The 27,763-nt window shown below is 45.4% G+C and overlaps 1 protein-coding gene across 2 annotated transcripts in view; it reads right to left on the bottom strand.

Annotated features, from left to right (window-relative positions):
• NFXL1 (nuclear transcription factor, X-box binding like 1) overlaps window positions 1-27,763 on the bottom strand; it is a 212,374-nt gene that overhangs the window by 62,372 nt on the left and 122,239 nt on the right. For both annotated transcript variants that reach the window (XM_082259587.1, XM_082259588.1), the window contains exon 19: window positions 12,750-12,819. In XM_082259587.1, coding sequence (XP_082115713.1) covers window positions 12,750-12,819 — 70 coding nt within the window. The remainder of the gene's footprint in view (window positions 1-12,749; window positions 12,820-27,763) is intronic.

Below are 27,763 nucleotides of genomic sequence, written 5' to 3'. Positions count from 1 at the left end.
TAGTTAGTGGCTCATGAGCTGGAGAGGCCCGCAAGACCATTCCACTAGTATTTGGGATCCGACACATGCTGCTAACTAGAGGCAACCTTAAACACCTCAAAAGAAAATCTTGGGTACTCACAAACCTGATGTGGACAGCATGAACAGGAATATCATGGCTGAAGTGCCTCGGTCACCATAGATAGCAGCAAAGACACAGAGGCAAAACCACATGTCCTTTGGAAATAGAGCAATGGCAGAAAAACTATCTCATGCTGAAAAGGTGGAAACAGAATGTGTAAAGCAATTGCGTGACACTACAGCTAGTGACATAGCAGAAGTTTAACTGGGGATTGTCACATTCAGAGCCCAGTGGCTAAAGAGAGTCTTCAAACCGAGATGCTGTGCCATGGACTTGGGTCTGTAAAGATCTCTGCAGCTAAAACACAGTATATATAAATGTCTGGTAAGTTCTACAAGCAGAGCCCAGTACCCAAGGGTCACATTGTAGGCAGGCCCACATCTTCAGTTAAGCATAGTCTGGGTATGGCCCCCAAGGTAGCACCGAGGATTTGCCAAACTGGATAACTGGCCAAAGAACAAAACTCAGCAGTGTAGCAATTGAAAGAATAAGAAAAAGGAGAAAGGTCTAGTAAAAAATTTTAACTTTTCTGAATAGAGAACAGACATCCATCCTCCAAGACACCAGCCAGTGTCCAATTAATTTTGTAGGTAGTACAACCCAGTTGTCTTTGAATTACTTCTGATCCTGTGTCACTTAAACCATAAAAGGAAAATGTTTTATCTGAAAACGAATAAATCAGGCACTATTTAAACTCAGGTTTAGAATCTCTCTGCTGTCATAGTTAAAAAGATTAAAATGATTTTCTGCAATTGTCTGAAAAACTGTCTCTGACAGCTTATATTGTCCTTCACCAAACTTTAAAATGTTATCTGAATTTACAGATCCCAATATGTCAGCTAAGAAGAAGCAGAGATAATGGCTGTATAAATTGGCTGACAGTGTTCTGAATCCTTTTCAATGTATTAGCATGAGTTCTGCCTTATGCTAATCCGATGGCACATTTTTTATTTCTATGGATTCCCTGAAAACAGCTAAAGCAAAGCAGGAAGGCCAAACATCATGGTTTAAATAAACTGAACTATCACATCGTGAAAAAAAAAAAAAAAAAAAAAATACAAAACACAGAGCATTTAATAATTTTAGCAATAACTACACAAACCTGCTTAGGATTTTTCAACATTCCAACAAGCAAGGGGTTGCACTTGCAAATTAAACATATAGGACACTTTACAAATTCTATCCATATTTTCTATCAGGTCTATAGGCTTTTAGATTGCAGCAGCAGAACATGCTGCTACTGACAGCTGGCTGATTGTACTAAGGAGTAAATAGGTGTTAACAACATCCAATCAGATTCTTGCAGACATTTTTCGTATTCAGTATGGAAAAAAAAAAGGATTATATTAGACTGGTTGCCATAAGAAATGTAGTCTTTTCTTCTAATTTTATAGATTACCATAAATTTATTAAGAACTTGAGACAAACTGTCAAGAACATAACCAAGAAACAAGAGTTTGAAACTATAGACTCCCAGAAATAGAGAGAAAGGTGGCTAGATACAGTGCATCCAGAAAGTATTCACAGCGCTTCACTTTTTCCACATTTCATGTTACAGCCTTATACCAAAAAGGAATAAATTCATTATTTTCCTTAAACTTCTACAAACAATACCCTATAATGACAACATGAAAGAAGTTTGTTTGAAAGCTTTGTAAATTTATAAAAAAAACATGTACATAAGTATTCACAGCCTTTGCTCGATACTTTGTTGAAGCACCTTTGGCACCAATTACAGCCTCAAGTCCTTTTTGAGTATGATGCTACAGGCTTGGCACACCTATTTTTAGGCAGTTTCTCCCATTCTTCTTGCAGGACCTCTCAAACTCCATCAGGTTGGATGGGGAGTGTCGGTGCACCGCCATTTTGAGATCTCTCCAGAGATGTTCAATGGAGGTTCAAGTCTGGGCTCTGGCTGGGCCACTCAAGGACATTCACAGAGTTGCCCTGTAGCCACTCCTTTATCTTAGCTGTGTGCTTAGGGTCATTGTCCTGTTGGAAGATGAACCTTCAACCCAATCTGAGGTCCAGAACACTCTGGAGCAGGTTTTCATTAACCGCTTTCATACAGAGCAGTTACACCCCCCTTCCTGCAAAGACCAATTTTCAGCGTTCGGCACTCTCACACTTTGAATGATAAATACTCAGTCATACAATGCTGTACCCATTCAAATTTTTTATCCTTATTTTTTCCACACAAAAAAACACATTTTGTTTTAGTTTCTATTATAAGATTTTGCAAATAAGTAATTATTTTTTCATAAATTTGGGCCAAAATTTATACTTCTACATATCTTTGGTAAAAATAACCCAAATTAGTGGTTATTATTTAGTCTGTGTGAAAGTTATAGAGTCTACAAGCTATGGTGCCACTCATTGAAAATTGATCACACCTGATTACCGACGGCCTATTTCATTTCTTGAGGCCCTGAAATGTCAGGACAGAACAAATACCTCCCAAATGACCCCTTTTTGGAAAATAGACATTCCAGGGTATTTATTAAGAGGCATGGTGAGTTTTTTGAAGTTGTCATTTTTTCCCACAATTCTTGGGAAAATTAAGAAATATTTTTTTTTTTTTTTTTTTTTACACAAAATTGTCATAAGTTATTTCTCACACACAGTATATGCATACTTGCAATTATACCCCAAAATACATTCTGCTACTCCTGAGTATGGCGCTACCACATATGTGAGACTTTTACACAGCCTGGCCACATACAGAGGCCCAACATGCAAGTAGAACAGTCAGGTGTTAGGGATGCACCGAAATTTCGGCCACCGAAATTATCGGCCGAAAATGAGCCTCTCTCATTTCGGCCGATAATGGGTTAACAGTGCCGAAAATAAAAATGGCCGCCGTGGGGAAGGAGGAGGGCGCAGCGCAGCGCAGGGCAGGTTTCAAAAGTCCCGCCTCTGGCCGGCCGTCCGCCTCTTAATAATGTCCCTACTACTCTGTGCATTATGAATGGACATACTAGGCGGGGGGCGGGGCGAGCGGCCGCTATAGAGAGAACTATTGTGATCCTTCACTGTCAGCTCCTCACGTCTATGTATGAATGAGAACTGAACTGAGCTGACACCGGGCGGGGGGGCGGGCGGAGCGGCCGCTATTAGCTGTGACTATGTGAGAGCTTCACTTCCCTGACAGGCACGTATCTCCGCTGACAAGGAAGAGAAGCTCTCACATAGTCACAGCTAATAGCGGCCGCTCCGCCCGCCCCCCCGCCCGGTGTCAGCTCAGTTCAGTTCTCATTCATACATAGACGTGAGGAGCTGACAGTGAAGGATCACAATAGTTCTCTCTATAGCGGCCGCTCGCCCCGCCCCCCGCCTAGTATGTCCATTCATAATGCACAGAGTAGTAGGGACATCATTGAGAGGCGGTGCCGCCGGCCAGAGGCGGGACTTTTGAATGCAGGAGAGGACACCCGAGGAGGAGGACGCTGAGGCAGTGGGGGAGGGGGGAGGGGAGCTGAGGCAGCTTACCAATGCTATTAGTATTATGAGGCATGAGGGGTTAATGTATTGTCACTGCTGGTCACTCATCTATTAGTGACTGACCAGTGGCAGTTAATTAACCCCTTTTGTGCTGCATTAGTGCAACCAGTGTCAGTGTTAATTAACACTGGTTGCACTAATGCAGCACAAAGGGGTTAATTACCTGCCACTGGTCAGTCACTAATAGATGAGTGACCAGCAGTGACAATACATTAACCCCTCATGCCTCATAATACAAATACCATTGGTAATTAAATTAACCTCTTGCCAACCCATCACAGTACATATACTGTGACAGGGTGGCAGCGACAGGTTTAGGTGTACGTCGCTGCCTGTTTTTGGTTTATGTCCCTGTTCTATCCATTTTTTTAATTTTTTTGGGGGAAAAAGTCATTTTCGGTTTCGGTTTTCGGCCAAGGGCATCCTGCATTTTCGGTTTCGGCCCAAAATTTTCATTTCGGTGCATCCCTATCAGGTGTTCTAGGAGCATAAATTACACATATAATTTCCTAACGACCTATCACACTTTCGAAAGCCCTGGAGCACCAGGACAAGGGAATTAACCACAAAATGACCCCATTTTGGAAAGCAAACACCCCAACGTATATTCTATGAGGCATAATGAGTCTTTTGAACATGTCCTTTTTTTTTCCACAAGTTTTTGGAAAATGTGGAAAGAAAATGAAAACGCATTTTTTTTTTTAACACAAAGTTGTCAATTTATAAAGATATTTCTAACACATAGCATGTACATAGCAAAAATGACACCCCAAAATACATTCTGCTACTTCTTCTGAGTATGGCAATACCACATATGTGGGACTTTGTCACAGCATAGCCACATACTGCACGCCCCCCCCCCCCCCCGGGGATCGACGAGCCCTTCCTGCTGGCGTCATTTTACAATGGCCTGGTATGGAAGTGGTTAAGGATGTCTCGGTACATTGCTGCATTCATCTTTCCCTCAATCCTGACTAGTCTCCCAGTTCCTGCCGCTGAAAAATAACCCCACAGCATGATGCTGCCACCACCATGCTTAACTGTAGGAATGGTATTGATCAGGTGAAGAGGGGAGCCTAGTTTCCTCCACACATGACACATGCCCTTCAGGCCAAATAGTTAAATCTTTGTTTCATCAGACCAGAGAATTTTGTTTCCCATGGTCTAAGAGTAATTCAGGTGCCTTTTAGCAAAAACTCCAGGCGGGCTGTCATGTGCCTTTTTTTGCCTGAGGAGTGGCTTCCATCAGGCCACTCTATGATACAGGCCTGATTGGTGGAGTGCTGCAGAGATGGCTGTTCTTCTGGAAGGTTCTCCTCTCCCCACAGAGTAACGCTGGAGCTCTGTCAGAGTGACCATCTGGTTCTTGGTCACCTCCTTGACTAAAGCCCTTCTCCCTCGATAACTCAGTTTGGCCAGGCGGTCCGCTCTAGAAAGAGTCCGGGTGGTTCCAAACTTCTTCCATTTACGCATGATGGAGGCCACTGTGCTCAATGGGACCTTCAATGTTGCAGAAATCTTTCTGCACCCTTCCCCATATCTGTGCCTCAATACAATCCAGTCTCTGAGGTCTACAGACAATTCCTTGGACTTCATGGACTAGTTTGTGTAGTGACATTCACTGCTAACTGTGGGACCTTATATAGACAGGTGTGTGCCTTTCCAAATCATGTCCATTCAACTGAATTTACCACAGGTAGACTCCAATCAAGTTATAGAAACATCTCAAGGATGATCAGTGAAAACAGGATGCAGCTGAGCTCAATTTTGAGTGTCATGGCAAAGGCTGTGAATACGTATGTACATGTGATTTATTTAATGTTTTATTTTTAATAAATTTGCAAAGATTTCAAACAAACTTCTTTCACGTTGTTATTATGGTGTATTGTTTGTAGATTTTTGAGGAAAATAATGAATTTAATCCCTTTTGGAAAAAGGCTGCATCATAACCAAATGTGGAAAAAGTGGAGCGCTGTGAATACTTTGCGGGTGCACTGTATGCAATACATCATTTTCTTTTTTGTTCAACTCTTTCTTATGATCTTGTCTATGGACCAAGACTCAATGCTAAAAAGCTTATCAGGAGTAATTGGTGCCAAAGGTGTTTCAACAAAGTATTGAGCAAAGGCTGTGAATACTTATGTACATGTTTCTTTCGTTTTTTATTTTTAATAAATGTGCAAAGATTTCAAACAAACGTCTTTCATATTGTTATTCTGGAGTATGGTTTGTAGAATTGAGGAAAATTATGAATTTAATCCATTTTGGAATAAGGCTGTGACATAACATGTGAAAAAAGTGAAGAGCTGTGAATACTTTCACTGTATTTGGAAAGACACAGACAATAACAGGATGATAACCTAATAACTCATGTAAGAAGCAGATAGGTTGTTCAATTTATCTGGGTAAAATGCTCTGGATGTGCAAGTGCCCCTGTTAGGTTTGATCCAGTGACCTCATGCCATTAGCTTAGGCTCAATAGGCCTATATGACATTTTTTTTTTTTCAAATTTGAGCTCATGCAAGTTAATATAGCTTTTGTAGTGCTGTCTTTTGACTTTTGACTTTATCTTCTAATTTTACCTAGTTAACCCTCTTCAACAAGCCCTGCTTTTTCACAGGAAAACGAGAAAAGAGCTGACAAACAATGTTTATACAGTCAGGTCCATAAATATTGGGACATCAACACAATTATAATCTTTTTGGCTCTATACACCACAACAATGGATTTGAAATGAAACAAACAAGATGTGCTTTAACTGCAGACTTTCAGCTTTAATTTGAGGGTATTTACATCCAAATCAGGTGAACAGTGTAGGAATTACAACAGTTTGTATATGTGCCTCCCACATTTTAAGGGACCAAAAGTAATGGGACAATTGGCTGCTCAGCTGTTCCATGGCCAGGTGTGTGTTATTCCCTCATTATCCCATTTACAAGGAGCAGATAAAAGGTCCAGAGTTCATTTCAAATGTGCTATTTGCATTTGGAATCTGTTGCTGTCAACTCTCAATATGAGATCCAAAGAGCTGTCACTATCAGTGAAGCAAGCCATCATTAGGCTGAAAAATCAAAACAAACCCATCATAGAGATAGCAAAAACATTAGGTGTGGCAAAATCAACTGTTTTTGGAACATCCTTAAAAACGCACCAGTGAGCTCAACAACACCTAAAGACCCGTAAGACCACGGAAAACAACTGTGGTGGATGACCGAAGAACTCTTTCCCTGGTGAAGAAAACACCCTTCACAAAAGTTGGCCAGATCAAGAACACTCTCCAAGAGGTAGGTGTATGTGTGGAAGTCAACAATCAAGAGAAGACTTCACCAGAGTGAAAACAGAGGGTTCACCACAAGATGTAAACCATTGGTGAGCCTCAAAAACAGGAAGGCCAGCTTAGAGTTTGCCAAACAACATCTAGAAAAGCCTTCACAGTTCTGGAACAACATCCTATGGACAGATGAGACCAAGATCAACTTGTACCAGAGTGATGGGAAGAGAAGAGTATGGAAAATTAAAGGAACTGCTCATGATCCAAAGCATTCCACCTCATCAGTGAAGCCTGGTGGTGGTAGTGTCATGGTGTGGGCATGTATGGCTGCCAATGGAACTGGTTCTCTTGTATTTATTGATGATGTGATTGCTGACAAAAGCAGCAGGATGAATTCTGAAGTGTTTCGGGCAATATTATCTGCTCATATTTAGCCAAATGCTTCAGAACTCATTGGACGGCACTTGACAGTGCAGATGGACAATAACCCAAAGCATACTGCGAAAGCAACCAAATAGTTTTTTAAGGGAAAGAAGTGTAATGTTATGCAATGGCCAAGTCAATCACCTGACCTGCATCCGATTGAGCATGCATTTCACTTTCTGAAGACAAAACTGAAGGGAAAATGCCCCAAGAACAAGCAGGAACTGAAGACAGTTGCAGTAGAGGCCTGGCAGAGCATCACCAGGGATGAAACCCAGCGTCTATGCGTTCCAGACTTCAGGCTGTAATTAACTGCAAAGGATTTGCAACCAAGTATTAAAAAGTGAAAGTTTGATTTATGATTGTTAATCTGTCCAAATACTTTTGGTCCCTTAAAAAGTGGGAGGCACATATACCAACTGTTGTAATTCCTACACCGTTCACCTGATTTGGATGTAAATACCCTCAAATTAAAGCTGAAAGTCTGCAGTTAAAGCACATCTTGTTTGTTTCATTTCAAATCCATTGTGGTGGTGTATAGAGCCAAAATGATTAGAATTGTGTCGATGTCCCAATATTTATGGACCTACACAAAATACAGAAAAATCTGCCTCTCTTCAGGACATGATCTGCTCACTCATGGGAAGGGCCAAGGTGAGAGGCATTCTAAAATACATTCAGTTAAAAAGTAAAGGCTAAAAAAGGAGTGGACTTCAGTGGACCCAAAGCATGCAGAGGTTTGCCTGATGTACACAGGGCAGTTGAAAACCACTTCTGGACGCTGGAAACTCACAGTGAAAAACTTCCATTTTACAGCTTTTACATTACAAGTTTATGCGAGTTTAGCAACAGGATGAGCATTTGAGGTTAGAAGCATTTTTTAAAGATAACCTCAGGAGACCCTCCCAAATGCCCACAATGCATGAAAAATAAGTTATTAACTATTTCAGCCATTCTGTGAGAGAAGACAGAGCAGCAGCAGCGAGAGTAGTGTGCTTGTAGATAGTGGTCTTATTTTTTGTGTTTTCACTATGGATCCCATCATGAGCAGGTGTGAGGAAATGCTCCTGATGTTGCTGTTGCCGAAGCTCTGAAGACATAGAAAATTGTGTGAGGACAAGAGTTCAGTGCTACTGGACTCATCCTTTGATGCAGGCAACAGCATGTGGTTAAAATCTGTTATTTCATCAAAAACTTTTTCCCCTTTAAAAACGCTTATAAACGCATAAGGGGCATACACGCGATTTACTGCGGTTACAAGCATTTGGCGTTTAAAATGCCAGTAAACTACAGTCCTGAACGTGATTTTTATGCTTTCAAAAAATGCCCTTAACCTCAACTGCCTCTGAACTACTATAAATGACTAAGTATACATAAGATAACATTGGGGAGAGTTCAGTGGCTGTTGAAAAAAACGCCCAACTGCACCTAAACTTCAGTTTAGAAGCTGTAGTGTACATGAGGCCTAAGGACATATTCAGGTATGCGGCTTAAAAAAAAAAAAAAAAAAAAAGAAAAAAAAAGGTAAGGGCCTGCTTTTATGATATGTTTACTCTAGTCAAGATCAAGTACCACTAACAGCATTCTAGTTCTAGTGTCCAAACTGGGCATGCAACTTTTAATATTCATAGTGTGGCCCTCAGGGCCCATGAAGGCAGCGGCCTTTATTTTGGTGCTTACTCAAGCCAGTGAAGGAGATTTATTATTTAGAGTGGCTTCTAGTAGTTACATGGTTCCATTTATTTATTTTATGATATCTTCCATTTTTTCTCCTCTGATTTTCTTTTGTGGATCTTGAGTGAAAGAATGGGATTTTTGACTTACCGTAAAATCCATTTCTCTGATGTTCATTGACATGCACAGCTCTTGATCTTCAAAACCATTGGGTATACTGCCCCCTCCAGGAGAAGGACACTAGGCAGAAATAAAGTCTGGCTACGCCTATGGGTAGTTCCAGGGGGTATACTCCCTCGCTCTGCTATAGTTTTGTTACAAGCAGTGTCAGAAGAATTACAACTCCACAGAGGGGTAGGTGCGGTGTCCATCAATGGACATCAAATAAATGGATTTTACAAGTCAAAAATCCAATTTTCGCTTTCGCTCATTGACGGACACAGCTCTTGATCTTAATAACCATTGGGATGTCCCAAAACAATGTTAACCATGAGGGGTGGGAAACAGCAAAAAATAATTCCCAAGGCCAAACTACAGCCAACGAGGTAAATGGGAGCTCAACCAAAACAACTGGAGCCCACCTGAAAAAAATAATACGCCCTCAAAAAGGACCTGGTCCTCTAAACAGCAGCCTGCAAAACCTTGCGGCCAAAGGAAGCATCTGCAGATGCCAACACATCCACTTTATAGAACTTTGTGAAAGTGTTCACCGACGACCAGATGGCCACCTTGCAAACCTGCGTCACTGACACCGGATGACGGAAGGCCCAGGAGGCACTGAGCGCCTGAGTAGAATGCGCCTTGACAGGGAAAGGAGGAGCCTGACCCTTGATGGAATAGGCCTGAACCACCGTCTGTCTGGTCCATCTGGAAATGGTCGAAGAGGAAACAGGCAACCCTTTCCGCGGCCCATCCGTGAGCACAAATAGGGAGTCCGATTTCCTAAAAGACTCCGTAGCTGCCAGGTACACCCTAATCACCCGGACCACATCCAAGGCATGCAAAGCAATTTCCTTTGGATGTTTTGGCCTGGGACACAGGGAAGGCAACACAATGTCTTCATTCAAAAGAAAATCAGAGACAACCTTTGGAAGGAATGACGGACAGGGGCGAAGAACCACCAAGTAAGGTGAACAACAGGATAACGCCGCCAATTCCGACACCCTGCGCGCAGAGGGGATAGCCACCAAAAAGCCCACCTTCTGGGACAGTGTAAGCAGGGGAATCTCCAGGGGATGAGGAGAGGCTCCCACCACCAAAATTGCAACCCACAGGGCTCCACTGTCATGGCCCTAGCTATTTTCCATGGCAAACTTGCTGCCGGACTACACAAACATGGCCACCGTGCATAGAAAACATACAAGCTATAGCAAAATGGCGGCCCCACGATTCTCCCAGAGACCGAGGAGGGATCCCTAGGCCTCAAAGACAGGCCCAGGCAGAGGTACAACCCCCCCTCGCACAGCTGATTGTCTGGTCGCCGGCAGCACCCCCCTTCGCCAGTATAGCGCCCTGCCCCAACCCAACCCCAGGAGGTGGACGAGAACACCCACACAGCCCTAGCAAAAGTGGAGGGGGGTAGGATGGAGGGGACAGATTAAGGGGGTGCCTGACCAGAAGGAGGGAAACCTGGGGGGTCTGACTGTCCCAAGGAGGGGCCCACGGCCACGCCAAAACACTCCAGGGGAAGAGGGGGGACAGCTACTCACCATACTAGGAACAAGACAGGCACCGCTCCGGACAGAACCCCTCACCATCAAAATGGGGGGGGGGGCTGTCGGCCAGGATTAAAGCGGTGACTCGGGCCAAGACCCCAGTCGTATGCGACCTCGCGAGGCATATAACTCGCAGGCCAGCCCCCGATCTAGTGCAGAGCTGAGGTCTGTGCACGCTCGCTGGCCACATTGGGGTGACCACTGGATCTAGATTATCCAGCCTGACGCCCAGTCCGGCAGTTGATTGCAAATCTCACAGGAAAACACCAGGAGAAAAATTTCCATCCAAAAACAAAAAATTGCCAGGACCAGAGATCCCAGCAAGGAACTAGGTCCTTACTCCTGACCAGGCACAAGAAAAAAAACTGAGTACCTATTAGCAGAGAAAGGGAGTATACCCCCTGGGAATGCCCATAGGCGTAGCCAGACTTTTTTCTGCCTAGTTTCCTACTGCTGTAGGGGACAGTATAACCTAATGGTTATGAGGATCAAGAGCTGTGTCCGTCAATGAACGAAAGAGAAATTTAATGTGGCACAAGTCATTTTTAGGAGGGCTGTTGGGAGAATAGGCAAAGATTTGTAAGGGGCTGCAATACCAATAATCGCTAGAGGTCTGATGTAATGCATCTCCAGAAGGGTGTCTTCAGTCTGCAACAGCTCCTTAAGAATTTCAACAAAATGGTGACCATCTGCACACAGACACCAAACTGCCTGTTGCCTCTACTATTAAATCCTACGAGTGGAGAACAGAAGCTGAAGCCATCTTTAACCCATGTCATTCATATTTTTGCAACAGGGATGATTAATGTCTGTGTGCAGACAGTCATTTTGTTGAAGTCTACTAGGGTTGCACCACTATCGATATCGGTACCGATACCTCGTGGAAATGCTCCGATACCTGAAAACGATACCTTTGTGATGTGATTTGTGGTGCAAAATGAATGGGCTCAAATTGTACTGCAAAGAATCACATGCCATTTGAACAGGATTGCGGTGCGATTCGCATGTGGTTTCCCCCGCACCGCTCCTGTGTGAACCAAGACTTGTCATAGTGACTTCAGTCTATTCTGATCCAACGGACAGGTTTGGGGGGCATTTTAGCAGTACCATTTGCATTGTTTTGAGCTCCTATAGAACGTATGACATGCATGACCACCTCTTACAACACACATCTTGACCAGCCCCCCCTATTGCTTGCCAGAAGTCTAACACCTTTCTGTAGTATTAAATTTAATGAATATTATGTGCGGTCCTTTAAGATTGTCAGGAGCCGCACTTGAGGCTTTCTATATCAAGTAAAGTAGTTGCCACAGCTATAGTGATGCCCCATTTGAAATTTTTCCTTGGTTCTCAAAAACAAAATGCCTATTTGGACAAATTACCAAATAAAATTATCTGGAGATTATGAACATAAGACTCCATGTACACCTGAGCGTAGCGCAGCGACAGCTGTTGCAGTGTTTTTTTTTTTTTAGCTTTTTTGTGGAGCGTTTTTGAAACGGCATTCATTTGAATGGGCCTCCCTCTGCTCCAAAGAAGCTCACGTACCAAATTTTTGCACAGAGCCAAGATCGTTTGTCGTTGCGATTTTTGGCGCGATTTTAGTGTGTTTTGTCATTTGACAATTGCAGGAAATTTGAACCGCTTTTAGGGTGCCAATAAGAAATGGAATCACAAACACATTCCGCGTTTGCTGTGATTCTGGAACCGCTGCGATACTGCCCGCCATTCAAATCGCCTAGGTGCGAACAGGGCCTTATAGGGAGAATTATAATCCTGATCCCTATTTTAGCCCACAATTTGGCCTTTTTAATTGTTAGTAGCAGACAGGTACACTTTAAATAAATGTAAGAAAAATGCAAACTAAGAAACAGACAACAGAAAAAAGATCAGCAAGGATTGGGTAGCAAAAATGTTCTTCCTACTCAAAGGCTATCTGATTTTGTTGCTTCTGGGATACATGTGTCTAGGTTTACAGGCTCCTTCACAATTAATCGGAAAGTTAAACATTGCAAATCTTCAGGACTCCAGTCCCATTCTTACCTCTTTTGGACACTGATTTTTGCACGAAGTCAGGATATTCTTTTCCTTTTCATCAGCCAAAGTAAGTTTTCTAAAACAAAACAAACATCTTAAATGATTGTTTGAATGAGGACCTGCCAGTCAAAATGATATCCAGCAGTTAAGGCAGCTCTAAAAATTCCTCTTAACAAATCACCCTCACATGAGTGATCTTTATGCTGGTAGAATCTTCCCGACAGGCTCAGCTCCTGGGATCCAGCAAATGACTGGGCAATCTAAATCCATACTCCTAAACGCTATACGATTAATATTTATTAAGGGGAAGAACTGGCAACATTGAATCCTAAAGTGGTTCTAAAGTCTAAACATTTTTTACCCTAATGCATTCTCTGAAAGAAGGTAAAAATGTTTAGATAGTAGAATTGCCCCCTTCACCCTCCTCTCCACTTGATCCAGCGCTGTCCCTAGCAGCAGTCTTCTCTGGGGAGGTGGGGCTGAGCCGCACTGTGTCAATAGACACAAAGTCCAGCTCAGCGGCCCCCATAGCAAGCGGCTTGCTGTGAGGGCACTTGCAAAGAGAAGGAGCCAGAAGCACTGGCAAGGGGACCTAAGAAGGGGCGGTTCAGGGCCACTCTGTGCAATTCAATTGCACAGAGCAGCCAAGTAAAAATCTGTTATTTTTTTAAACAGCTTTACAATCACTTTAAAAAGGCATCTAAAGTAAGAAAAAAAATGGATTTTTGTCTTACCATAAAATCCTTTCCTCTGTGAGGTTCACTGACAGACACAGCTTCAATTCCTCAAACTAATGGGCTTATGCTCTCCATCTCTAGGAGTAGGACTAGGCAGAAACCTTTTTGGTTACGCCCCTGGGGCAGTCCCAGCAGGTATACCATCACTTTGTGCTGTAGGACACCAGTTTGTAGCAAGCAGTGTCAGAATAACAAATAACTCACCCCAACAGTGGGGCGGTGCTGGGTCTGTCAGTGAACCTCAGAGAAAAGGATTTTACGGTAAGATAAAAATCCAGTTTTCTCTTTCGTTCACTGACAGATAGCTTCGATTCTTCAGACTATTGAGATGTCCCAGAGCAGTGTCAATGAGGGGTGAGAAAAAACACAGCAAATGCAGAATTCCAAACAAGGCTAAACATAGCCAACTAGGTAACAACAGGAGCTCAACTAGGAACAACTGGAGCTCACCATCAGGAAAAAATGTTAACCCTCAAGAAGCGGAAGCCTCTGCAATCACAGCCTGCAACACTTTGCGGCCAAACGCAAGTAGATCCACCTTATAAAATTTTGTGAATGTGTGTACAGACTACCACATAGCTGCCTTGCACACCTGAACAACTAACGCCTGATGACAGAAGGTCCAGGAGGCATTAAGCGCCGGAAGGCCCAGGAGGCACTAAGCGCCCTCATAGAATGCACTTTACCAGGAGGAACCTCACCCTTAATGGAGTAGGCCTACACCACCATCTGCCTGATCCACTTAGAAATGGTCGCAGCAGATGCGGCCTGCTCCTTACGAGGTCCATCCGTAAGAACAAAGAATCGGATTTTCTAATCGGTTCAGTCACCGCCAGGTATACCCGAATTGCCCTTACCACATCTAAAGAATGTAAGGCAATTTCCTCAGAATGTGTAGGCTTAGGACATAGGGACGGTAGCACAAGGTCTTCATTCAAATGAAACCCTGAGACACCCTTAGGAAGGAACGCCTGACAGGGTCGCAACATCACTTTGTCCCTATGGATCATCAAGTAAGGTGACCGACAGGAAAACGTAATAGCCATTAAGAAAGCCACCTTCTGCGACAGAGTGAGCAGAGGAATTTCTCGAATATTTTCAAAAGGAGGCTTTTGAAGCACCGGCAGAACCAAATTGAGATCCCACGGAGGTACCAGGGATCTCACCGGAGGAGCCAGATGGCGATCTCCCTACACAAAAAAGTGTGAACCAAGGACTTCACCGCCAATGACCTTTGGAAAAAAATAGCCAAGGCAGAAATCTGGCCCTTGATGGTGCCCTGAGCCAAACGTTGATCTACACCCAATTGTAGAAACTCCAACAGGCGAGACACAGAAAAGGATCGGGGAGAAACCCCCCGCGACTCACACCAAATAATGTACGCCTTCCAAATTCGGATGATAAACCTTCCTGGAAGTAGATTTCCTAGCCTTCAACAGCGTAGGAATCACAGACTCAGACAGCCCTCTGTCTTTCAGCACCTGGCTTTCAATAGCCAGGCCGTTAAAGCCATCGACCGTAAAGCAGGATGGAAGATTGGTCCCTGAGACAGAAGCTCTTCCCAGAGAGGAAGCTTCCAAGGGACGTCTGCTACCAGCCTTACCAGGCCTGTGTACCAAGAGCGACGAGGCCAGTCTGGTGCCACCAGAATGACTAGAAATCCTTCTACTTTGATTCTGTGTAGCAGTCTTGACTAAAGTTGTATTGGAGGAAAGGCATAAATCAGACGATACTGACCCCAAGGGGCCGCCAGAGCTTCTGCGGCGGCGCCCAGAGGATCCTGAGGCTTTGACATGAACCTATGGCACCTTCTTGTTGAGGTGGGAAGCCAGCAGGTTCACATTGGCGGTCACCCCACCGAAGACACAGTTGATGAAATACCTCCGGGTGAAGAGATCATTCTCCCGGATCAAACGTCTGCCGACTGAAACAGTCTGCTTGCCAATTCTCTACCCTCCGGAATGTGAACAGCAGAGAAGGCCGGAACATATCGTTCTGCCCACCTCAAGATGTTGACCACTTCCCGGGCCGCCAGGGCACTTCTAGTGCCCCCTTGATGATTGACATATGCAACAGCTGTAGCATTGTCCGATTGTATCCGTACAGGACATCCCTGTAGATGATCTGTCTATTGAGACAAAGTCTGATCGCCAGAATGTCCAGGATGTTGATCGGTGACCTGGTCCTCCCAAGTCCAGACACCTTGGGCCGAAGACACTCCCAAGACAACTCCCCATCCGGATAGACTGGCATCCATGGTGATTACAGTAAAATACAGGGGAAGAAAAAAGATTTTCCCAGACGTAGGGCTGGGGAGCAGAGCCACCATAGGAGAGGCTCCCTTGAACCTTGACTCAACAGGATCAGAATGTCCAATGACAGCCGATCCTTGTTCCATTTGAACAGAATCTCCCTTTGTAAGGGTCTGGTGTGGAACTGCGCAAACTGAACCGCCTCGAAGGTGGAGACCATCAGCCCTAACACTTGCATGCAAATCCTGAGTGATGATCGATGGTTGGACAACAGGAGCCGAACAGCATCCTGTAGCTTCAGAAGTTTTGTCTGAGGAAGAAACACCCGGGCTGATGCTGAATCCAGCGTCAGACCTAAGTAAATGAATGATATATATACAAAGTATATACCATGCGCCAAAGATAGGGTTCCAGGTGGATGAATAAATAAATTACCAGGTGGGTGTGATTTAAGAGAAATTGAGGGAAAGAGCAGCTGCTGTACAATAAAAGATGTATGTAAAAAATTGGACTTTTAAAAGAAAGGGCCAAATACAGCACTTGCTATCTATGGATTAAATAAATAAATATATGAAGATATCCAATATTAATAAAAACACATACTTGAATGACTCAATAAAAAGGTACCGATTATATATAAAATCCACAGCAAAACATATAAAAATTTATATAAAAATTAATAAAATAGATTATATATTGTGACAAAGTGGCGATGTGCTCAAAATAAATTCCTTAGTGCATGAATGGCTGTGACATAAATATAAAAATATCAGACATTAAATATGCAGTATACGTATTATTGCAGTGCAAACTTAATTAAATAGTCCAAGGTAAATAGTGACTTTGTGCTCATAAATAAATATATTGTCCTTAATGGAAGTGGTTCTTCACAATTGGAAGGTGCAAATGCTGTGATATAAATGCTGTGATATAATTCGCTACGGTGTCGATTCCTTCTCCCAAGTGAATGTAAGAATTGGATCACTTACCGAATGTAGTGGGTCTTATATGCCGTATGACAATAAGACCTTTCACGCTTTGGTGGCCTCCTGGGCCGAAAGGGTTCCCCTTTAGACGGTCCTATAAGATGGTATAGCTCCTATGGACTCCGGGGTGCAGCAACCCAGTGCAAATATGGAGGAGAAGAAAGAAAGCTCCCAATAGCGTAATAAAGTCTAGATTAAAGTTTATTTCCCATATTGTAGGGTTCCAACAATAAAGACAGAACCCTTTCGGCCCAGGAGGCCACCAAAGCGTGAAAAGATCTTATTGTCATACGGCATATAAGACCCACTACGTTCGGTAAGTGATCCAATTCTTACATTCACTTGGGAGAAGGAATCAACACCGTAGCCAATTATTTCACAGCATTTGCAGCTTCCAATTGTGAAGAACCACTTCCATTAAGGACAATATATTTATTTCTGAGCACAAAGTCACTATTTACCTTGGACTATTTAATTAAGTTTGCACTGCAATAATACATATACTGCATATTTTTGTCTGATATTTTTATATTTATGTCACAGCCATTCATGCACTAAGGAATTTATTTTGAGCACATCGCCACTTTGTCACAATATATAATATTCTATTTTATTAATTTTTATACGTTTTGCTGTGGATTTTATATTTAAATCGGTACCTTTTATTGAGTCATTCATGTGTTTTTATTAATATTGGATATCTTCATATATTTATTTAATCCATAGATAGCAAGCGCTGTATGTGGCCTTTTCTTTTAACCTCCTGCCATCCGCGCTACAGCCTATATACGGCTGCAGCGCGGACTCGAATTTTAGGGAGGCCGTTTTTAAACGGCCTCCCAGTGACATGCCCCCCGCGCGCTCCCGCGAGCGCGCATCGGGGGGAATCTGTGTCGGCCGTGTCCCTTGGACACAGCCGATCACAGATCGTGGTGAATGGCCAATCACAGCGGCCATTCACCACGTGATCAAGCCGTCCAATGAGAGATGATCTCATATGAGATCATCTCTCATCGCCGGCGCTCCTTCCTCACACAGAGCCTGCGTGTGAGGAAGGAGGGAGAGCTGCACAGCGCCGGGGACACAGAAAAAAGTAATCAGGGCACCGATCACCAGTGTCCTGATTACTAGAGGTACACCAAACACACCTTCAATGCCCATAGTGCCCACCATCAGTGCCCCCCATCAGTGCACACAATCAGTGCCCATAGTGCTGCCAGTCAGTGCCCATCAGTGCCTGCTCATCTAGGCACTGATGAGCACTGACTGGCAGCACTATGAGCACTGAGTGTGGGCACTGATGGTGCTGCCCATCAGTGCCACCTGCCAGTGCCCATCAGTGCCGCCCGCCAGTGCCCATCAGTGCTGCCCGCCAGTGCCCATCAGTGCTGCCCGCCAGTGCCCAGCAGTGCCACCTCTCAGTGCCCAGCAGTGCCACCTCTCAGTGCTCATCAGTGCGGCATATTAGTACCTCCTCATCAGTGCCACCTCATCAGTGCCCATAAGTGCCACCTCATCAGTGCCCATCAGTGCAGCCCATCAGTGCCCATCAGTGCCGCCTCATCAGCGCACATCAGTGAAGGAGAAAAATTTATTTTCAAAATTTACTCGCAAAAAATAAGAAAAAAACTTTTTTTTTCAAAATTTTCTGTATTTTTTCTTTTTTTTTGTAAAAAATAAAAAACCCAGAGATGATTAAATGCCACCAAAAGAAAGCTCTATTTGTGTGAAAAAAATGATAAAAATTTTATATGGGTACAGTGTAGCATGACCGCGCAGTTGTCATTCAAAGTGTGAGAGCGCTGAAAGCTAAAAATTGGTCTGGATGGGAAGGGGGTTTAAGTGCACAGAAGGCAAGTAGTTAAAAGTCTAATTTTTTACATTGTCAGACCTAAGTAGTCCAGCTTTGTGGACAGAGACAGTTCTGATTTCTGAAATTTCAGTGTCCATACGAACTCCTCCATCCAAGTCGGCTTCTAGAGCCAAGGAAGACTTTGCACGCAGAAGCAAATGGTCCAGGTAACCTAGTACCGCACTCCCCTTATGCCGTAACAAGGCCAACCCTTGGGCCAAAACCTCTGTGAACACCCGAGGAGCTGAGGCGAGACCAAAGGGTAACGCCACAAACTGAAAGTGCTCCTCGCCCACAGCAAAATGAAGAAAACGTTGATGTACAACACATATTGGAATATGAAGGTAAGCGTCCTTGAGATCGATAGAAGTCAGCAGATCTCCTTGATGAAGGAAAGCTACTACTGTGTGGATGGACTGCATCTGCAATTTCTGAACCCGCACAAAGTGGTTCAGAGCCTTGAGATCCAAGATTGGACGAACCTTGCCTTGCTTCCTGGGAACTGTAAACCGATTTAAATAACAACCTTGGAAACGTTCTGACTCTGGAACCAGCAGAGTAACTCCTTGTGTTAACATGTCCTGCACAGCTCCGTAGAGGCCCTGTAGCTGCCCTGGAGACAGGCGTAAGTTGGAAGGAAAGAACATTGCCAGGGGCAAGGACTGAAACTCGATCTTGTAAACGAACCGAATCAGATTGTGGACCCATTTGTCCTGAATGAGCAAGGTCCACGGATCCGGAAAGAAACAAAGATGTCCCCCCACCCCAGACGCAGGTGAGGGCGCCCCCTTCAGGCTGAGGAAGGCTTTTCTGTGGAACCAGAAGTGCCCGCTTTGGACTTACCATTCCAGGGTCTCTTGGAGCCTCCCGCAAAGTTACGGGTGGATCTCGAACCCTTTTCCCTGCGAATTGGACGGACGAAAGGGCCACTTGTGAGCCAAAAAGAAGGGTTCCTTGCCCTTAGCAACCCGCGGAAGTAATGTACTCTTACCTCCTGTTAGACCCTTAATGATCTCTTCCATAGAGCACCAAACAAACGGTCCACTACAAAAGGAAGATCAGTCAGCACCTTTTTAGAAGCCTACAGATAAAATGAAAAAGGTCATGGGACTTTAAATAAGGTCTACCACTTAGCCAAAATTAGTATACAAAATACATATAAAAATACATTTAAAAAAAAAACAACTAAGCAAACAGCAACAATATTCCATGATCATAAAGGTACATAATAACAATTCCCGAATATGGAATATCGGGAATTGTTATTATGTACCTTAGGATCATGGAATATTATTGCTGTTTTGCTTTGTTGTTTTTTCAATAAATTTATTATCATATGTATTTTGTATACTAAATTTTGGCTAAGTGGCTGGTCTCATTTAAAGTCCCATGACCTTTTCCATATTATCTGTATACATATTTAGGGATGGAGACCTCCCACTGTGGATGCTTCGAGTCACAACGGTTTTTTTTTTTTTTTTTTTTAGACGATTGGTCAGCCGACCAGTACTTCAATCAGATCATGCGGCGAAGGATCACCTGCCGGCCAAGGGGACCGTATCCAGGGATGCATCACAAATGTACTGTAACCCTTGGATCAACTGATTCGCAAGGGCCGCCAGCTCACAAGGCTGTTGACTCCCCTCCAGATCCTGGCGCAAAATCTTAGCCCATTCCATTAAGGTCTGGGATACCAAGGTGATAGCAAACACCGGTCTCAAAATGGAACCAGCCACGATGAAGAGGTACCGGACCAGAGCTTCAGCTCTTTTGTCCATGCGGTCCTTAAAAAATGTGTAATCCTCCACCGGCAAAAGTGTGGCTTATTTAGCCTGGAAACCTGGGAGTCCAACGTTGGTGGAACCATTAGTTTCTTCAAAAGAGACTCCTCAAAAGGATATCTCCTAGCAAAATGCTTAGGTATTCCAACCATGCGTTTCGGGGATCCCCACTGACTAGTGACAATCTCGTCAAAATAGGCAGGAAAGGGAAACACCTTAGTCACCTTGGAAGATTTGCGGGTGCCAAACTGCACCTGGGCCGCCGACTCAGCCTCAGCTGAGTCCTCCAACTTTAAAGTTTCCCGCACTGACCCAATTCGGGCCTCCACCAGCACTTTTTCATGCGGAGGAGCAAGACTCATCACTCACTATTAGAGCACTCAGCGTGCGTGGACGAAGACCCAGCGGGCTGACTCTCGGCTAAATCCACCTCAGAATCTGCTGAAGCAGAGGATACAGGTGAAGGCGGGGGGGGGGGGGCGCTTCTTGCCAGGTTTCCTTTGCAGGGGCATATCTACTTTGGCTTCCCGTGGCGCTGTATACAGCAGAGGAAGGATAGATACTCCCAGAGACTCACTACCTGAGCTGGAGTGCCAAAACGATCTGCCACACTGCTGGAAAGAGGAAGAGGTAACACTGACCTGATACTAGAGGCCCCTGCAGCCTCAGCCCTACATCAAACTACAGGAAAATGGCCACCATTGAAACTCTATGGGGAAATATGGCCGCTGGACTACACAAACATGGCCGCCGAAGCCGGGAATACAGTGACCACGGCAAAATGGTGGCACCATGCGGCGCTGCATGGAACCCTGGACCCCAGGGAAAAAGATACACAGACCCCAGGAGGGGACCCCTCAGGGACACCCCCCCCCCCCACTCCGCAGCTCCAAGGTACAGACAACCCCTACAGGCTGACAGGGGCATCACCCAGCGCTCCTCCAGCCCAGCACCATGCAGCCCAATTACCCAAATTCACCAATGCCCCCAAAAGGGGCCAGGGAGGGAGGGGGACGGGACAGATGAGGGCACCAAATTAGGGGGCCTACCATCCCCAGGGGGGGCCCAAGCCCACCCCAGCAATTCCGCAGGAAAGGAGGGGGGGATACTACTCACCATACCATGGTCACCAGGCGAGCGACACTCCCAGCAGTCCACCGCACCATCTTAGAATGGGAGTGCAGCGGCCTGAGGTACGCTGCATCTCTGGTCGTGACTGCTGTCGTAACCAGGGCTATGCGACCTCGCGAGCTGTTTCACTCGCCGGTCAGCCCCCGTCCAGTGGGGCTATGTCATGGCCAACCTAGCACGGAGTTATTAGTTGGGTCGCGCTCGCAGGCCAGACTGGGGATGGTAGGAGCGTAAGGATCTAGGATATCCAGTGTATTGCCCAGCCCGGCTGTTGATTGTAGTTCACACAGGAACAAAAATAATACAGAAAAAGTAAAACATATAATTTAGATAGGAAAAAATGCCAGGCCCACAGATCCCAGCAGAGAGCTAGGTCCTTACTCCTGACTAGGCAGAAAAAAAAAACTGGTGTCCTAGAGCAGAAAGTGATGATATACCCTCTGGGACTGCCCCAGGGGCGTAGCCAAAAAGGTTTCCGACTAGTCCTACTCCTAGAGATGACGAGCATAAGCCCAATGGTCTGAAGAATTGAAGCTGTGTCTGTCAGTGAGCGAAAGATAAAATCATTATTTGTCTTGGATAGAGTGGTGTGGGGTTAGAACTCCTGTCAAGTTTTTACTAGAAACATTATCTACCACGTAGTGCTCAAAATGATAGTGTCACCATTAATTCTATGATGAAAACAGAGAAGTACAATATTCTTATACCGTATAACAATCTCAACCTAAACAGAAATGACACAGAACATACAGTACATATTCATATAAAATTGTATCAGCATAAAGTGAAACATTCCAAAAATGACATAATGTGAACAATATTTAGTTTATGTAGACATTAATATTCAAGCCAACCACAGTGAAATGTCCTCCTTTTCCAAAAGCAAACACAAATAGTTGTGCTTCCAATTCATCCAATAATCCTTTCAACTCAAATTGGACTATCACTCTCTGTTTTACCTTTCTAATATGGAAAGGTAGCCGTACTTTGTATGTGTGTGTGAACGCCCAATAGATAAACTGCTAATAGCATAAAATTGTTTAATAAACAAATATAAAATCAGACACAGTAGACAATCACATGTAGAAAGTGCCAGACAGTGCTACCTTAACAAGACAAAAAAAAAAAAAAAAAAAAAGGGACTTTGAATACGAGGACACTTTGTCCTTCCAGCAGCCTCCTCACTCCTAAACAGAAGGTCATGTAAGTAGGCTCCACATTTCATCAAAACAACTTTATCTTGAAGCTACTCAAATAATCCAAAGAACCAACAGACTCCTTCAAATATTGCTGGTGTTATACATGGAAACCAGATATGCCCAATACATTTACAATTCATATATAAACAATAAATGAGAAAAACAAAAAAACAATGCTGGGCATGGCGTGGGTCCAACTAATATGTAAGCAATAAAAAAAAAAAAAAAAAAAAATTGTTATATACTGCCGTATCACAAAAATAACATAAAAAAAAAAAAAATGAAATCACTATATAAAACAAACAATTATACATTACTATGTTTTTATGGCTTTAAATGTGTGTGGTTGTTGTAGTTATATGTTATAATTGTTTATTGTTAATTGTTTATTTAGCACTATATGCTTTTATTACTAAAAAGAACATCTATCTTTTGAGATATCTCACTAAGAGGGTTGAGATTGTTCTAAGAATATTGTACTTCTCTTTTTGGGAAGATTAACATTTACACTTTTGAGTCACTTTCTACATTCGACCACTGTCTCAGGGACTAATGCCCCGTACACACGTGCAGATTATCTGAAGACTTTTGTCTTCAGATTTACCTTTTCTATGTAGTGCAAGGGCCTGCTGGATTGCATACAAATTGAAAGTGTTTAGGTTTGACCTCATATTATATGGTTTTGGTAAGTCTACAGACAAAAGTCTTCAGATAATCTGCACGTGTGTACGGGGCATAAAAGTGTGGAGTTTTCACCAGAACAGGAATTGATGGAAAATCATCCAATGGGGACACTTGTTCTAGTGACAATTCTCCAAGAGGGCACTTGCTTCACTTTGGAGAGCAAAAGGTAAATTCACTCAGTGGGACACAAGAAGCAAAAAAAAAAAAAAAAAAAGAACTTACAAGGGTTTTAATCATTGTTTACGCCAATTAGAATAAAAAAACGGAATTTTTGTAAAATCTTACCTGTAAAATTCCTTTCTCTGAGTCCTCCGACAGTCGCCGCCTCTTCATATTCGTCACATATGGGGTATTAGACTTTGCTCCGAAGGAGTAGCTAGGCAACAGAATATGTTAACAATAAAGCTTTAACATATCCCACCCTCAAGGGGTGGTCCCCTCAGTCAATACCCTCCTACTTCCTGCAACCATATCTCAGTTTTAGTGGAATAGCAGTAGAGTATACATTCAAACCCCAAAAGAGGGGCGGGGGCGGCGACTGTCGGAGGACTCAGAGAAAGGAATTTTACAGGTAAGATTTTACAAAAATTCCGTTTTCTCTTACGTCCTCCGACAGTCGCCGCCTCTTCATATTCGTCACATATGGGGACGTCCCAAAGCAGTGCAAACATGAGGGGTGGGAAACGCATCCGCGCCGAAAGGCAACGCAGTCTCCACATCAAAGAAAGGAACCTTACCAAAGGAAGGAAACCAGCTGGGCAACAGCAAAAATAAGTGCTCAACAGGAGCAACAACCCAGGAAAAGACAAAAAAACCAGGGGATACAAAAAACTATCCCAACAGCCAGGAGTCCCCAACAAGGGACCCTATGGAACAGCCGCACTAAGAACCTTGCGGCCAAAGGAAGCATCCGCCGATGCCTGAACATCTACTTTGTAGAATTTTGTGAAAGTGTGCACGGTCGACCAAGTCGCCGCCTTACACACCTGGGCTACAGAAGCCCCATGACGGCAGGCCCAAGACGTACTCAGAAATCTAGTAGAGTGCGCCTTCACAGGTACAGGGGGAACCTTCCCCTGCAAAGCATAGGCCTGTTCAATGGTCTGCCTGATCCATTTGGCGATGGTAGAGGCCGAAGCCGCCATGCCCTTCCGAGGACCCTCTGGAAGAACAAACAAGGAGTCCGTCCTACGAAAAGACTCAGTCGATTTAAGGTAAACCCTTATCGCCCGAACAACATCCAGAGAGTGCAATCTCACCTCCTTTGGATGTTTAGGCTTCGTGCACAACGAAGGCAAAACAATATCCTCATTAAGATGGAATTCCGAAACTCGTTTCGGCAGAAAAGAAGGATTAGGTCGCAAGACCACCTTATCCAAATGAACAACCAGGTACGGAGACTTGCAGGACAAAGCCGCCAGTTCCGACACTCTGCGAGCCGAAGTGATCGCCACCAAAAAGGCGACCTTTTTGGACAACATAGACAACGAGATCTCCCTGATCTGTTCAAAAGGAGCACGTTGTAACACAGATAGAACGAGATTCAAGTCCCAAGGGGGCAAAGGATCCCTCCTAGAAGGAACCAGATGCCGCACACCCTGAATAAAAGTGCCAACCAAGGAGTTGGAAGCCACGGGACGTTGAAACAGAACGGCCAGCGCAGACACCTGACCCTTTATCGTAGCCAGCGCCAAACGCTGATCGACACCCGTCTGAAGGAAAGACAGCACACGGGAAACCGAGTACGTGCGGGGTGAAAACCCCCTGGACTCACACCAGGCAAAATAGGCCTTCCAAGTACGGTAATAAATCTTCCCCGAGGAAGACTTCCTCGCGTTGATCAAAGTATGAACGACCTCTGGAGAGAGACCCTTCTCCTTCAGGACCTCGGTCTCAACAGCCAGGCCGTCAAAGCCAGCGACTGTAAAGCAGGATGGTAAATCGGTCCTTGAGACAGTAGATCGTCTCGAAGAGGCAGACGCCAAGGGGCGTCGACCGCCAGATTCACGAGGTCTGCGTACCAGGACCGGCGAGGCCAGTCCGGTGCCACAAGAATCACCGTGCTGCGTTCCGAGTGTAACCTGCGAAGGAACCTGGACAGCAACTGAATCGGTGGAAACGCGTACATCAGCCTGTACTGATGCCACGGGGCCACTAACGCGTCCGACGCGTCTGCCCGAGGGTCGCGCGTCCTTGCCACGAACCTCTTCACCTTGTAGTTGAGACGAGACGCGAACAGGTCCACATCTGGAAGACCCCACTTCGCGCACAACATCTGGAAGACAGCCGGGTGGAGAGACCATTCCCCCTGATCCAGGGTCTGGCGACTCAGATAGTCCGCCTGCCAGTTCTCCACTCCCGGAATGTGAACCGCCGTTATCGCCGGGACATGAGTCTCGGCCCAAGACAGAATGTCGGCCACTTCTCGAGCCGCTCGGGCACTCCTGGTGCCCCCTTGGTGGTTGATGTAGGCCACCGCCGTGGCATTGTCCGTCTGCACCCGAACCGGGCAGCCCTGCAGCCGGTCCGTCCAGCGATGAAGACAGAGCCTTATCGCACGCAATTCCAGAATGTTGATCGGGAGGGAAGACTCCCCCTCCGACCAGGTCCCCTGGGCGGACAGAACGCCCAGAACACCACCCCAGCCCGACAGGCTGGCATCCGTGGTGACTATCGTCCACGAGATCGGACGAAACGACTTGCCCCCGGACACAAACGGGGACTGGAGCCACCACAGAAGGTTTTCCCTGGTGCGATGACTCAACGAGATCTGAAGATCCAGTGATTGAGGTCGCCCGTCCCACTTGGACAGGATCTCCGCTTGGAGACCCCGCGTGTGAAACTGCGCGAAAGGAATCGCCTCGAAGGCCGAGACCATCAATCCCAGACATCTCATACACGTCCGCAGAGACGAGTGTGGAACGTCCCTGAGGGACCTGACTTCCTCCTGAAGAGTCCTGAGTTTGTCTTCCGGCAGGAAGACCTTCGCCTGCACCGAGTCCAGTATCATTCCCAGATAGGGGAGACGAACCGACGGACTCAGTGTCGACTTTGGAACATTTATCGTCCAACCAAACTCCTGCAGAGTTTGCATTGTGACAGACAGGTCCTTCTCCAGACCCTGTCTGGTCGCAGACCGAACCAGAATGTCGTCCAGATACCCCAGGACAGAAATGCCCTGGGCCCTCAATAATGCCAGAACCGGTGCAAGCACCTTGGTGAAGACCCGCGGAGCCGAGGCGAGACCAAAGGGCAACGCCACGAACTGGTAGTGATCCTCCGCAATGGCAAATCGAAGGTATCTCTGATGACCCACGAATATGGGGATGTGAAGGTACGCATCCTTCAAATCGATGGAGGCCATGAATTCCCCCGGAACCAGGGCAGCCACCACCGAGCGCAGGGATTCCATGCGGGAAACTTGCGAACCCGCACAGAGCGGTTCAGAGCCTTCAAGTCCAGAATCGGACGAACCTTGCCCTCCTTCCTGGGCACGGTGAACAGATTGGAATAAAACCCCCGAAATCTGTCCCGATGAGGCACCGGAACCACCACTCCCTGAGCCCTCAGGTCCCGCACCGCCAGGTGCAGATACCGCAGGCGCTCTGGAGACAGTTGAAGATTTGAGGGAAAAAATCTGCTCTCCGGCCGAGAGAGAAACTCGATCTTGTAACCAGATCGAACGATTTCCAGAACCCATCTGTCCCGCACACGGGCCAACCAGGGCTGAAGAAAACCGAGCAAGCGTCCCCCCACCCCAAAACTGGGTGAGGGCGCCCCTTCAGGCCGAACTGTTATGGGCAGCAGGTCCGGATTGGCCGGACTTCTGTTTCCCAGACCAGGGCTTCTTCTGAGAGCCTTGGCCTTTGAACGGTTTGCCCTTGTAGTGCGGCCGAAAGGCACGAAAGGACCCCTGAGGGGGCCAAAAATTTGCATGCTTCTTCCCAGAAGCCCCCTTAGCCTTGGGGAAATGGGGCAAGAGAGTGCTCTTACCCCCGGTGATCCCCTTAATCAACACATCCAGGGACTCCCCAAAAAGGCGAGACCCATCATAAGGTAGATTGGCTAAGGTCTTACGTGAAGATTGGTCCACCGACCAACATTTCAACCAAACCAGGCGGCGAGACAACACCGCCACGCTGTGCACACGTGCAGCCAACGGAATCAGGTCCAGGTCCGCATCACACAGATACATGACACCCTGGTGGATCTGATCCACCATATCCAGGGTCGCCGCCGAGGCCGAATCGGCCACTAGGACGCGCCTAAGCATCTGCGTCCAACTTGCGATCGCCTGGGCCGCCATGAGAGAAGCAAACAGAGCCTTAAGCATAGAACCCGTAACAGAATAAGTATGACGGGCAAGAGACTCCAGTCTCCTATCCGTGGCATCACGGA

The sequence above is a fragment of the Pelophylax lessonae genome, assembly GCF_965119305.1.
Source record: "Pelophylax lessonae genome assembly, chromosome: 1".
Lineage (NCBI taxonomy): Eukaryota > Metazoa > Chordata > Amphibia > Anura > Ranidae > Pelophylax > Pelophylax lessonae.
This window is presented reverse-complemented; position numbering and strand designations above follow the sequence as displayed.